The sequence below is a fragment of the Pagrus pagrus genome, assembly GCF_965226575.1.
Source record: "Pagrus pagrus genome assembly, chromosome: 16".
NCBI lineage: Eukaryota > Metazoa > Chordata > Actinopteri > Spariformes > Sparidae > Pagrus > Pagrus pagrus.
The window spans coordinates 10,377,611-10,391,374 of NC_140200.1; the positions used below are offsets into that span (position 1 = coordinate 10,377,611).

Sequence of the window (13,764 nt, forward strand, 5' to 3'; positions counted from 1 at the left end):
TATTATGCATTTTCTAAACTTTTTGTTTTTTTTGCCATAAGCCGATTCTTCTCTCAGTTATCTGGAATGGAAATCATCCTTTATAAACAAAAACAGTTTCATGTGTGGCCCCTGTATGCACAGTGTGCACACTGCTCTGACTCCGGACGATCCCTCTTCACTCGATTAGCTCTGGCTGCAACTCGCGCGGGTATTCTCCTCGATCGTCAATTCTTAAAGATGGATCACTCGGTAGATGTAAAAATTGGTTCGTCTTGGCTAGCTACAGGACAGGAGACATAACTACTCTACAAAATAAACTTCCTGAGTGGCTCTGACACAACCAGCCACCTTTAAAGAACAACATATAAGGACTTTTATGATGTATGATTCATTGAAGCAAGGTTTGGTCAGAAGGGCAGTAACCAGGATTTTAGAAATACCAAGATTATAAATCAGAACACACTATCAGACTCCTACATTGTGAAATTAAGCATTATTTTTATTATTCACCTATATTTTCTGTAAATGCTGTCTCTCATCTCTTTGTATAAATGTGATATGTAAACATGTCAGGGGAAAAAATAGAAAATCAATCCACTGTATTTTGATTTAACTTGATTTGTTGTCTAAAAACAATCAAATAAACAGATATTTTGTCCCAAAAAATATCAGAATATCTCATCATACACCACCATGGCAAAAATCACAAATCTTAAGTTATGTTGGAAGTCAAACTCAAACTTTGTGTTTATGCAATGCATGTTTATTTTATAGTTTCATGTCTATTAAGTAGTATTCCTACACCTTCAACCTTCTACACCTGCCATAATATACAACAGAGCTTGAAGCTTGACAGCCTGGTTTCAGAAAACTCTGAGTGTTATTATGTTGTGATAATCTCCACTCCAGAGAGCTGCTTTGTGGGGGAAGTTTTGGTATCGGGGGAAAAGCGGCGGAGTGAGAGCTCCTCGCTCGTATCTTCCCTCTGTGATGCCCGTGCAGGCACGCGGGTTCCGCTTCTGTGCTTGTGCGTTGATTGTTGTGGCTCTTCGTCATCCGGAGAAAGTTCGCCCCGCGCTCGGTTCGTTTTATTTAGCGATAATACTGAAGAAGGATGGCCGAGTCTCAAGAGGACAAGCTTTACAAGGCGGAATACGCCAAAAGCGGCCGCGCGTCGTGCAAGAAATGCAAAGAAAACATAGCGAAAGACTCGCTGAGGATGGCCATCATGGTGCAGGTACGTAGCGACGTCTGGAGTCCATCTGAAGAGCCCTGCTCTGCTAGCTAGCTAACCACCACTCTGCTATATTCTGCACACTAGCTGGCGTGTTCTGCGATAATAGCGACTGTTATTCAGCTCGCTGGAGTTTGATAACATGTGGTTTATAGTGTGGTTTCAGTTGTGTCAGCTCAGGCCCTCGTTAGCATTTAAATGGCTGACATTGTCTCTTGAGTCTTGTTCACAAAGAGCCGTTGAGCCCTCCTCAGTGATGCCCCGTGCTACATGTGAAAGTGAGACTCACTCCCACGTTTTTCATGCATCGTTGGGCTGTGCGTTGGAAATAAAGTCGTGCAAATGATGTGCGAGTGAACCAACAATCGCAGCAGCAGCATCATCGCCACAATGTAAAGTGTGTCTGCTGCCCCACAGAGAATTAATTAACTAAGAGGCTCATAGAAACCAGCACAGACTGAGCCTCCTTACTCATGGCCTGTGGAGCAGCTCCAGATCTTCAATTACTTGTCTTTCCACTGTGAAGGCCAATAACACCGGATCAATATGTTTAAGGGGCACATGTTTATGACACTTTTATGAAGGACTCTATTTGAAAAAGCCATACTTGTATGTCAGTGTCAAGATAAGCTTTTATTTGTGTTCCTGATTAAACTGGTCAAATTGCCACAAATAGCATTGTCATGGTGACATTGTAAGCATTTGTCAGACAAGTATATAGCTTATTAAACATGCCATAAAGGATGCAACTAATTGTTATTTCCATTGTTGGTTATTCTCTTGATTAAAGGTGGACTATGTAGTTGTTGGGATGACATTTTAATCAAAAGAGAAGGATCATCATTGACTGATTTTTTTTTTATGCCTTACCAAACTAAATAAACAACCTCTTCGTATTCATGATTGAATAAACTGAATAAATAAACTGACCTTAAAGGACAACACAACCTCACACAGTTTCACTTTGTGTATATGTGGCGGACCCTGCCACCTGTCTAGCTTCACACAGTGCTCTGGGGATCTTATTTTTCTCTTTATTAAAAAAAAAAAATACATTTCTGAGTTTGTATTATTACCTCATTAATATTGTAAAGATAGAAATTCTGAGTTTGAATTTCTTCTTCAAAACTACATGTTACCCCTTTAATCCATTTGTTGTTTGTTCTATAAAATGTCAGAAAATGTTGATAAGTGTTTCCCAAAGACCAAGATAATGTCCTCAAATGTCTTGTTTTGTCCACAACCCAAAGATATTCAGCTTACTGTCATAGAGGAGTAAAGAACCAAAAAATATTCACATTTAAGAAGCAGGAATCAGATCATTTTTACCTTTTTAATACAAAAAATACTCAATTACTCACAACTAATTAATTATTATTAAAAATAGTTGACAATTAATCAATTAATCATTGCAGCTCTAGATGATATCAACTCAAATTCTACAAATTAAATTTACAACAAAAAGTTTGCTTCCCAAAACACAAGCAAGTTATTTTTCCAGTCACCTAACCATTAAACATGAAGGGCACTGTATTATAAGGAATAGCCCTTAAATAATAACAATAATGAGCAATATAACAAACATCTTAACCTGCCTGTTCTATATTAAATCAGTCTACCTGCATGTACCTGTGCACACAACGATTTTTAAATCAGTAAATTCTTGCTCACATAATGTTGTACACTATAGGTTTTGTTATGAGACAGTATGGTCATAAATAAGTCCTTATACATAAGGAATAATCTGCACTGAGTGTCACAAATATGTCATCCGTTTTATTTAATTAAAGTAAATGGATCATAAAAATAGATCCAGGAATCTTGTTAAAAAAAGTAAAAAGTAAAGATCTTTCTTGTGAGCCGCAGTTAAGACACATTCATAGGTCCATTTCACAGCAGGTCATCTTATATTCTCCGTAAACAGACTGCGTACTACATTTTTTCTGTTTGTTCTTTGTTCTTGGCAGTCACCCATGTTTGATGGGAAAGTCCCCCACTGGCACCACTTCTCCTGCTTCTGGCAGAGAGCGGCAGCTCAGTCCACGGCTGATATTGGTGGGTTTTCTGACCTCCGCTGGGAGGACCAGGAGAAGGTCAAAAAAGCCATCGAAAGTGGTGGAGCAACAGGAGGTGAGTCCTCGACTTTTCAGCATTTCATTCGCATACATTCACATTCATTCATTCACATATTAAAATGTTGTATCGCCATACACAACAAGTGCAGTCCCAGTGTGCCTTCATGAAGAGTATAGAGGAAATAATTTGTTTAGTAACCTTCCTTAGTTTAGCAGCTCAATCTTTTATATTCAGATAAACATAACCTATTACATTTTACATTTGTTCATAGAGACATCTCTGTATACTTTCATATCTCACAGAGGTTTGACATATATTTGCTTTCTGGTCACCACACCTGGTGTGTATATAAAGTATCTATACGTTTACGACTTGTCATGTGTTAAAATTAACGTTCTGTTGAACAATTTGTTCTGGTTAATAATATTATCCTCACAAATCTTGCACATTGTCAATGAATCTGCTGATGATTTTCACAAATAATCAATTAATCGTTTAGGCTATACATCTTTTTAAACAAGAAAGAAAAATGCACATCCCAATTTCTCAGAGCCCAATGGCAAAGAAAAGTATCTTATCCTTGGATCTAAGGAGCCTGGACCAGCAAATGTTTGACATTTTTGCTTGGCAAAAAACATGTTTGTCAAATGAATCCACTAATTGTTGCAGCTCTTCACTTTTACTTTTGGTTGACTTGAAAATGACAATTGGATGACTTCGTTCTTGTAGGAAAAGGGGAACAGAAGAGTGGAGCTAAAGGAGAGAAGACACTGAACGACTTTGCGGTTGAATACGCCAAGTCAAACCGCAGCACATGCAAAGGCTGTGAGCAGAAAATAGAAAAGGTTAGCAGCCACTTCTTTTGCACACAGGAAAACTATTCAAATGTAAGTTACACGTAACTAATATAAATACTATCAGTGTTTTAAATCTGACATCCTCTGGCCTCTCTTTTAGGATCAGATCCGCGTATCCAAGAAAACTGTGGACGCAGAGAAGCCTCAGCTGGGTTTGATCGACCGCTGGTACCACACGGCCTGTTTCGTGAGCCGCAGGGAGGAACTGGTCTTCAAGCCTGAATACAACGCCGCCCAGCTGAAGGGTTTCAACGCACTACGGGCAGAAGACAAGGAGGAACTCAAGAAGAGGCTCCCCGCTGTCAAAACTGAAGGGTGAGACAAAGAAGAAACAATGATACACTCTTGTGCAGGTTGGGTACTAATATTAGCATTCTCTATCATCACCACTAGCTACATTCGAAGCTTCTCTGTCTCCCACCGCCCTGCAACACAAAAAAATAGCTTTGAAGGTGTCCCTGTAAGCCGTCATTGTGTATGCATACAGGAAGGGGTTGACAGCAGAGTTGGCGTGTGACAGGATGATGGCGGTAAGCAGCAGCTCAAACGGCACGGGGCAGTGTGGGCAGAGCAGCAGGAAGCAGTTGATTATGTGGAGCGGGATCCAGCAGATTGTGAAGAGGAACAGAACGAGAAAAAGCGACGTGGCAGTTTTCATCTCTCGACGCATGCTGGCTGCAGCCTTCATCTGTCCCTCCCCTCTGCCTCTCTGCTCAGATGCGATGCGCCTCACCTGCCGCTTCACCGTGACGAAAATTTGGGCGTAGATGAGGAACATGATCACCAAGGGTGTCAGCACACAAGCAAAGAAGTTGAAATAGACCATGTAGGTCATGTCCACCACCAAGACAAAGAAGCAGTAGCCGGAATCGGGCGGTGTCTTGTGCCAGCCCATGAGAGGAACAAGCCCAATGAGAAAGGCCAGCAGCCACATGGTCAGGATCACCAACACAGCGTTGCGAGACGTCATCAGGACCTGGTAGCGGAAGGGCATGAAGATGGCCACATAGCGCTCCACAGCCACCGCCAGCAGACTGAAGATGGAGCTCTGGGTGAACATGATTAAGACACTCAGCATGAGCAGACACAGGTAGAGGTTGTGACGAGGCAAACCGATGTCAGTCAGGATGGCACAGGGGATGGCAATGGTGCCCACACAGATGTCGGCGACCGCGAGCGAGACCAGGAAGTAGTTGGTGACGGTGCGCAACTTGCGGTTGATGCCCACGGCAACACAGACGAGTACGTTGCCGATGGTGGAGAGAAAGGCAATAACGAGCTCAGCAGTCATGTACGCCACATTAGGGGAAATTACAATGTCATCAGATGGAGGCAGGGAGTAGAAAGGAGTGGAGGAGTTCAAGAGAGGAGAAGACGGATGGGATGAGTTTCTAGTGTAGCGGTTCAGCATTGCAGTGCTGCTCTCCATGGTTGACCTAAAGAGAGAGAAAAAATCAAGTTACAGGTCGAGATTAACTGCTCAGTGGGGCGATGAAATGCAAGAAAGCAGTAAAATTACTCACCAATCTACAGAAGTATAGTTCTGTTTAAATCAAGGGTTATTACTCAAGATACAAAGGAGTCAGTCGTCGTTATTTTGCCAGCAGCCATCCTCACACTGCACACCTGTCTTCACATTAAAGATCACATGCACTCTGATGGTTGCGGTTTTATAGAATTCCCTTCTTCCCTCTTGATGTCAGTTGTTGTCTGATTAGAGATGTTTGTCTTTGTTTTTTCACTCCAGAGGATCAGAATGGATCACTGCTACGGGATGGTCATTAAACTGACATGTGTTTGGCCTCATGGGAATGCTATTAAATATGTCTTGTCAGGGCAGGGTTGATGATATCGGCCTCGACACCTGGGATTGTGGGGACATGTACCTGCTTGTTTCCATTAACTGATGGGGCCCTAATGAATGTGTCTAATGAATGAAGGTGTCACACTCAGACTTGTTTGGCTATTTTCCAGGATCCCTTTTGGCCTCATTTAGGAAGTTAATTTGGATGTTTTTCATCCTCTTATTTGTGCCTTATTAAGAAAACAAAACAACAAAAGTTTGAAAGAACACTTTTTTCGCTTGTGTTTTGCTCTTCAGTAAGCGCAAAGCTGATGAGGTGGATGGAGTATCAAAGAAACAGAAGAAGGAGCAAGAGGACGAGAAGAAGAAGCTGGAGGAGCAGTTGAAGGTACAGTTTAAGTTTTAGTCGCTTGTTTTTAGTAAAAATCACATAATGGTTGGTAGTTTTTTTTTGTAATATGTTGCTCTGTTTTTGTTTTTATTTTTGTGCATCTGCAGAACCAAAGTCAGCTGATTTGGGGAATCAAGGACAAGCTGAAGAAGTTTTGTTCAACCAACGACATGAAGGAGCTGTTGATTGCAAACAGCCAGGAGGTTCCCTCTGGAGAGTCCAATGTAAGAGAGCCTCATCTTGATTCACGCTGACTGCATTCAGAATTATTTTAAAGTATTATTGTGTGTGGTTGCACCTGTCATTTAGCCATTTTCTTCTTTCCTGTATATTTTTATTTTTTGTATGCTCATGTATTCTTATTTATTGATGTAATGTAACATGACATGGTTGCAGTATCATTTTGCATCATTAACCATTTTTTTGTTTATTACTTGTTTAAAAAATGTCTTGTTAGTTAGTAGTTACTGTTCAATGACCAGAATGTATGTGTGGTTTGATTGACAGGTGGTTGACTCTCTGGCCGACGGCATGGCTTTTGGTGCTCTTGAGCCCTGCAAGGAGTGCCAGGGTCAGCTGGTGTTCAAGGGTGACGCTTATTACTGCAAGGGGGACATTTCAGCCTGGACAAAGTGTGTGTTCAAAACCCCAACACCCATACGTAAAGACTGGGTCACCCCCAAGGTAGGTCACCTCATTTCAAGGCTCCTGTTGGTTCTTTATTTAGTAGGATTATCTGTGCTGAATCACGAGGCGGTGGATAAAAATAGAACATCCATACAAAGACAAGGAAAATGACACACTTATATATTCTGGTTTTATCATTTTAGGAATTCCATGAAGTTCCCTTCCTGAAAAAATTTAAGTTCAAGCGACAGAACAGGCTTTATCCAAAAGAGGCGGCTCCCACCCAAACACCTACAGCAGCCAAAGCAGAACCTTTGGCAAGTGCATCCAGTGCCCCGCTAGAGCGACCGCTAGAGGGTGCAACCTCAGGTGAGTGAAGAAACATGGACACAAGATAATCAGAATGACTTCCATACATTGGTATTGTTTTAATTTTATAACTTTGTAAAATCTTTGCCCATAGACAAACCTCTCACTGGTATGAAACTGATAGCTGTGGGCAAGCTGAGCAAGAACAAGGATGATCTAAAGGTTGCTGTGGAGGAGCTGGGCGGAAAGATTACCAGCACAGCCAATAAGGCCTCTCTTTGCTTCAGCACCAAGAGTGAGTAACCAATCAAAAAATGAAAAGAATTGCCAATATGTGGGCCAATCAGTGCTCTCAGTTCCTTTTACTGAATTGTATTTGTCTTCTTTATAATGTGTGATGCAACATTTTCACAGAGGAGGTGGAGAAGATGAGTAAGAAAATGGAGGAAGTGAGGGACGCCGGCGTGCGGGTGGTCTCCGAGGATTTCCTCACAGACATCAAGTCGTCGGGTAAAGCCATGCAGGAGCTGGTCTCCCTGCACGCCATCTCACCCTGGGGTGCAGAGGTCAAAGTGGAGGCTCCAGCGCCGTCCGTGGCCTCCAAGTCTGGAACACTGGCTGCCAAGAGCACAGGCAGGGTGAAGGAGGAGGAAGGTAAAAGATGTTTGTTGCCTTTCTTAATGTGCTTATAGATGTTTGTGTAAATGTTGGGCCACGATTCATCGGACCGCTATGTTCTTTGGTTTGCATTAAAAAATAATTGCATCTGTACTATTACAGGCAGTAGCAAAGCCAAGAAGATGAAGCTCACAGTGAAAGGAGGAGCTGCTGTCGATCCAGATTCAGGTAGCCACAAGTACCATGCATGGATTTTTTTTTCATTTCTGTGCCTTTTTATGTAGCCTTGGCTGATGATTTAAATTTTTGTTAGGTCTGGAGAACAGCGCTCATGTCCTGGAGCAGAGTGGGAAGATGTACAGTGCAACGCTGGGTCTTGTGGACATTGTCAGAGGAACTAACTCCTACTATAAACTTCAGCTGCTAGAGGATGATGTACAGAAAAGGTTGGTGTTGCACACTTTTTTTGTTGTTGTTGTGAAGAGTTGAAGTTGAAGTGCTACTGTTTTGTCCGAAAATAATATTAATTGTGTTGAAATAATCATTCTAACTCCACTATCTTTTACACTTGCTCTTTTTTGTGTATGTGCAGGTACTGGGTGTTCAGGTCATGGGGCAGAGTGGGCACCACAATCGGAGGCAACAAGCTGGACAAGTTCCACGACAAGAACTCTGCCATGGACAACTTCCTGTGTGTCTACAAAGAGAAGACAGGCAACAACTGGAGCTGCTCCAACTTCACCAAATATCCTAATAAGTTCTACCCCCTAGAGATTGACTACGGACAGGTAAACACAGCACACGCACACACAGCTAGAAAGGAGATTTCCTCCAATATGTTTTCTGTATCTGAATGTGGTGTTCATGTTGACATGACAGGACGAGGAGGCAGTGAAGAGGCTGACAGCCACCGCTGGCACCAAGTCTAAACTGGCCAAACCTGTTCAGGAGCTGATCAAGACAATCTTTGACGTAGAGAGCATGAAGAAGGCCATGGTGGAGTTTGAGGTGAGACTTGTGACGCACATGTGAGAAAGAAAAGAGTTAGACTGATATAGTTTGTTACAGCCTGCATCATATCCAGAGTTTAGTTCAATTACTTTCAAATATTGCAGTTGAATGCAAATTATTTGGCAATCATTGTATTTAGTAACCCAATCCATTTGTTTACAAAAATGTAATCTGATTACTTAAAATCCAACACTTTAAATAAAAACTAGACAGACACAAAAATTATTTCCACAAATATTCCATTCTCACGTTAAACATTACATGTAATCTATTACTACCCAACCCTGATCAGGTCACATCTTCTGGCAATGTGGGGCTCTTTTGTTGAGAAGCTATTTTTTGAAGTGGACTAAAATATGATAATTGACTTTGCTCGCCTATGTTCCTACAACCAAAGCCTACACTATCTGTCCTGTCTTGTTGTGTCTTCACTTAACAAAATCTAGTGTAGAGACACTGCAGTGTAAAAGAAAATCCACATCTCCATCTTAATAGAACATCTCATGTTGTTTTACGTAAGGAAGCACATCTGTGAATACCTTTTATCTGGCCTATTCAGATTGACCTCCAGAAGATGCCCCTCGGAAAGCTGAGCAAAAGGCAGATCCAGAGTGCCTACGCGCTCCTAACTGAAGTTCAGCAGGTCAGTAACCGACACACCAGAGGGTTGTCTCACTACTCACCTTTCTATTGGAATGACTCTTTGTTTCCTCAGTCCCTTTAATTCAGATAGATTCTTTAATTTGTGACATAACTACAAGAAGTGCCTCTGTGCTAGTTGTTGGGACACAATTTGTAGCAAACAAAATCTTTCCGTTAATAACGTCATTTTTTTTTTTTATCATAGGCTGTGTCAGATAGTATGCCTGAGTCTCTGATACTGGATCTCTCCAATCGCTTCTACACCCTAATCCCTCATGACTTTGGTATGAAGAAACCTCCGCTGCTCAGCAACCTGGACTACATTCAGGTGAAGACACAAATCCTGCTGTACAATTAAGTCTTGTTTAATAAATGGATCTCATAACATCCAGATAATCCACTGTTCAGGCTAAAGTTCAGATGCTGGACAACCTGTTGGATATTGAAGTGGCCTACAGCCTGCTGAGAGGAGGCGCCCAGGACAATGAGAACGATCCCATCGACATTAACTACGAGAAACTCAAAACCAAGATCGAGGTGAAGAGTCTTAGACAGTGTGGAGAGATTGTTTTTTGTGTCTATATGGAGAGATCACAGTATGTTTAAAATTTGTTTCTCCACAGGTTGTTGACAAGACAACAGATGAGGCTCAGATCATTATGCAATATGTTAAAAACACCCACGCTGCTACACACAACACGTACACACTGGAAGTGCAAGAAGTAAGTCAATTTTGGGAAAAAGCAGTTTTAACTTGACAGCATAAGTCTTTGTTTCTAATTACTGAATCTATCACAAACTTTATGTCAGCTCTTTGTTGTCCAGCATGAATTACCATCTAATTTTTTTCCCATATTTTAGATCTTCAAAATTTCTCGAGAGGGAGAGCGCCAGCGGTACCGTCCCTTCGAGGAACTACACAATCGCCAGCTGCTGTGGCACGGTTCGCGTGCCACCAACTACGCTGGTATCTTGTCTCAGGGTCTTCGCATTGCTCCTCCAGAGGCCCCAGTGGTGAGTTATTGCTTGTGGGCAACCAAAAGCTGCACCTCACCCCTATTCTGAAATGTTTTGAGTTGATATTCCTCATTTTCAGTCCTGTATTACATTCTTTCTTCATTTTCTGTAGACTGGTTACATGTTCGGCAAAGGTGTGTACTTTGCTGACATGGTGTCCAAGAGTGCAAACTACTGTCACACCTCCCAGTCAGACCCTGTTGGCCTCCTTCTGCTTGCTGAGGTTGCTCTCGGCAACATGTAAGTGACCCACTACGTTCTTTCAAAAATTGCCTAAACATCAACCTTTTCTTGTGCTTCATGAATATATGAAGATAATGTTAATTAATGTCTCATTTTTTAAAACGCAGGCATGAATTGAAGAAGGCCTCCCACGTTACAAAACTACCCAAGGGCAAGCACAGTGTTAAAGGTGAGAAAACATAATGGATCACTGCAGAAATATTTTTGATTGTTTTCTACAACGTTTTATAGGATTTGAATTTTATTTTATTTCACTACTGTGTGAGAAAGGTGGTGATATTTTTATATTGTGTTTAAAAAAAACAATTCAATCTCAGTGAGAAGAAATGTATCTCTACACGACAGGCTCCCCGGTTTCTTAACAGCATATGTAATCAGTGAAGTGGGACTCTTAATGAGTAAATGTTATTATCTTGAAACCACTGCTGAATTCTTTTAAGACACAGTATTCACACATAACCACCCATGTACTGTTGGACCACTGTTTTGGCATAGAAATATTTGCTCATAATTTGTAACTTAGCTGATTTTTGTATTGTATTTTGTTGAATATTTTGACATACTGACATTTGGCAACTCAAGTGCCTATACTTTATGGGAGTTTGGTTTGTGTTCTGCTTCAAACTTTCATTCATTCACTTTTTTCCTCTTGCAGGTCTGGGTAGAAGTGCTCCTGATCCAAGCGCCTCTGTCACTTTAGAGGGGGTGCAAGTGCCTCTGGGAAAAGGAACCCACACTAACATTGATGACACAAGTCTACTGTACAACGAGTATCCTTTAACACTGACCATCTGGTTTATGAATTTGATGATATATTTGCCAAATCACTCAACATTTTTCCTGTTTTGCAATATAATTGATTATTTAGTAGTTTGTAGAAAATGGCAGAGTCAAGACTTCCTCAGTACATTTTCAATCTCTATAAACGGATATCTGAATATGAATGCACACTCTGTAGGTAAGGGACAAGATTTTGGCATCAGAAGCATTCTGTTTTTTGTTTCAACAGGCTTTGGTTACGTGCAGGTAAACAGCCCTTGAGGAGAGCAAAAGAGGCCAAGCACATTGATTAAATGCAATCGAGGGACCCAACATTTGATGATGATTTAGCTTTTTTTGTTGTCGTTAATTTATTTGCATTCATATGCAGATGTATATTGAAGATAAATGTTGTTTCTTGCATCTTAGGGGGCCAATCAGACTGTAAACAATTACTGGCACACAACTGGCCATTGCTGCCAGAGGCTGAATAATCTTCAGAGGAAAGCTGATGTGTTCTGAGACTGGTACATATTGTTCCAACTGAATAAACAGACTTTTATTTAACTCTACTTTTCCATAACATGATGTTTAGCCTGATTTTAGAACAATGTATCCGGATAGCTGTTTACCTATGAGTAGGTCTGTAGTAATATTCATCATAGTTTGTGAGAAGTTTTCTTTTCCAACCTTCAGATCCTGAGGTAAATCACTCACTGTGTTTTATACCTGAATAAAATTGGCTTTTCTGACATAATCAGACACATGACCTTGCTGACTCAGGCTGGTGGTCGCCACTGACTCAGTTTAAAATTAGGAATTGAAACTTCTCTGTTTGTCGCGTATGTGTCATAACAAAGTCCTCCATTAATGTATGATCTCTTACGTTGGATAATCTGTTTCTGTTCCCTTATCAAGTCTTTATGTTTTTGTGAATTTTCTATTATTTCGTTGTGTTGGTCAAATTATCTGTATAGTCTTCCTTAACCACTGCTCCTCCAGATACATTGTGTACGATGTAGCCCAGGTTAACCTGAAGTATCTCCTGAAGACCAAGTTTAACTACCAGACGTCCCTGTGGTGAGAGGGACCCTTTCCGAAACCCTCTTCAGTGAAAACAAAGACCACTGTTGCCTCCAAACGCCGCAGCTTCATTCTCTGCAACAGAAGATGTTTGGCAAAGGAGCAATGCTACACCATGCTTTACAATGGTCATTGGAAATCTCTAGTCACTTTATTGCTTTTTCATCAGGTTTTCTAGCTGCCAGCCTTCCTTAGTGATGCATTAGGTACTTGAATACCTACTTCAGACTTGCTCAGAAGACAGACACAGAACACAGTTCAGTATTGTGGTTGAAGCACGGTGCATATTACATAGAACGGTTGTAGTTTGGAAATGGACATCAGAAAATGTAGTTTTCCGTCTCAAGTGGTGATCTTGACTTTCAGAAAGATCTTAGTTCTTCATTCTTTAATAAACATGTAGTTAATAAGGAATAGTACTGCAACGGTATGAGTTTCAAGTTATGCAGACCTACACAAACCAATGTTCCCCAGTAAAACAGCCACTAAAATGAACATTTTGTAGACTGTTGGGTTCAAAGATACTGTACAAGGTTTGACATGTATATATTTGTTTTGTTGTTTGTCTCTCAAGCTTTCTTGCTGACTGAAACTGAAAAAATAAACAATGTGGTTAGTGTTGACGCCAAGTATTCTGTAAAAGAAACGACTGCCATGGTATGTGGTACACTTTTTCTTAGTGTTTTTCTTGCTTACCTCCAAACAAAATAAAACATTGAGTACTCAAAATGTCATGCCTTGTGTTTTTTAATCATTTTATTTTCTTGTATTTTGTATTTTATTTTGCATGTGAGTTTTTTCAAGGAGATATTTCATGTTTCTCTCAGGGTCAATTACTTAAAAGTACTCCAGGAGGTATGAGAGGACTTCATCAGGGTGGTTACGTGGGCTTGAAGTTGGATGTAGTGGGGCATTTGCACAGAAATCATAGTAATTGTAGTTGACCCAGTTCCCCATTTTGAAAGAATCCAATTGAAAGCCATTTATATGCTGGATGTTGCTTTGTGTTGCTGTGCATAACTCCAGATGAAATCCCTTTCCCAACAATGAATTAACATTTAAGAAAACCTCTGTGAGAGTAGCTGGAGAGAAGTGCTGTGTGGAACAATGG

The 13,764-nt window shown here is 40.9% G+C and overlaps 2 protein-coding genes across 2 annotated transcripts; one reads left to right on the forward strand and one right to left on the reverse strand.

The window, feature by feature from the left end:
- Positions 1-981: 981 nt before the first annotated feature.
- Positions 982-13,387, forward strand: parp1 (poly (ADP-ribose) polymerase 1). The gene is made up of 23 exons (XM_084378520.1): positions 982-1,219; positions 3,184-3,346; positions 4,022-4,137; positions 4,250-4,464; positions 6,251-6,341; positions 6,452-6,568; positions 6,852-7,028; positions 7,175-7,340; positions 7,435-7,575; positions 7,695-7,934; positions 8,061-8,126; positions 8,212-8,344; positions 8,491-8,686; positions 8,778-8,906; positions 9,469-9,552; positions 9,757-9,879; positions 9,960-10,088; positions 10,175-10,273; positions 10,413-10,565; positions 10,681-10,808; positions 10,919-10,980; positions 11,467-11,581; positions 12,573-13,387. The coding sequence occupies exons 1-23, from the start codon at positions 1,097-1,099 to the stop codon at positions 12,652-12,654; spliced, it is 3,048 nt and encodes a 1,015-aa protein (XP_084234646.1). The 5' UTR covers positions 982-1,096; the 3' UTR covers positions 12,655-13,387.
- adorb1a (adenosine receptor B1a) lies at positions 4,517-5,578 on the reverse strand (the record flags this gene model as incomplete). Its single annotated transcript, XM_084376943.1, has 1 exon — positions 4,517-5,578. The coding sequence occupies one exon, from the start codon at positions 5,576-5,578 to the stop codon at positions 4,517-4,519; it is 1,062 nt and encodes a 353-aa protein (XP_084233069.1).
- Positions 13,388-13,764: the final 377 nt, after the last annotated feature.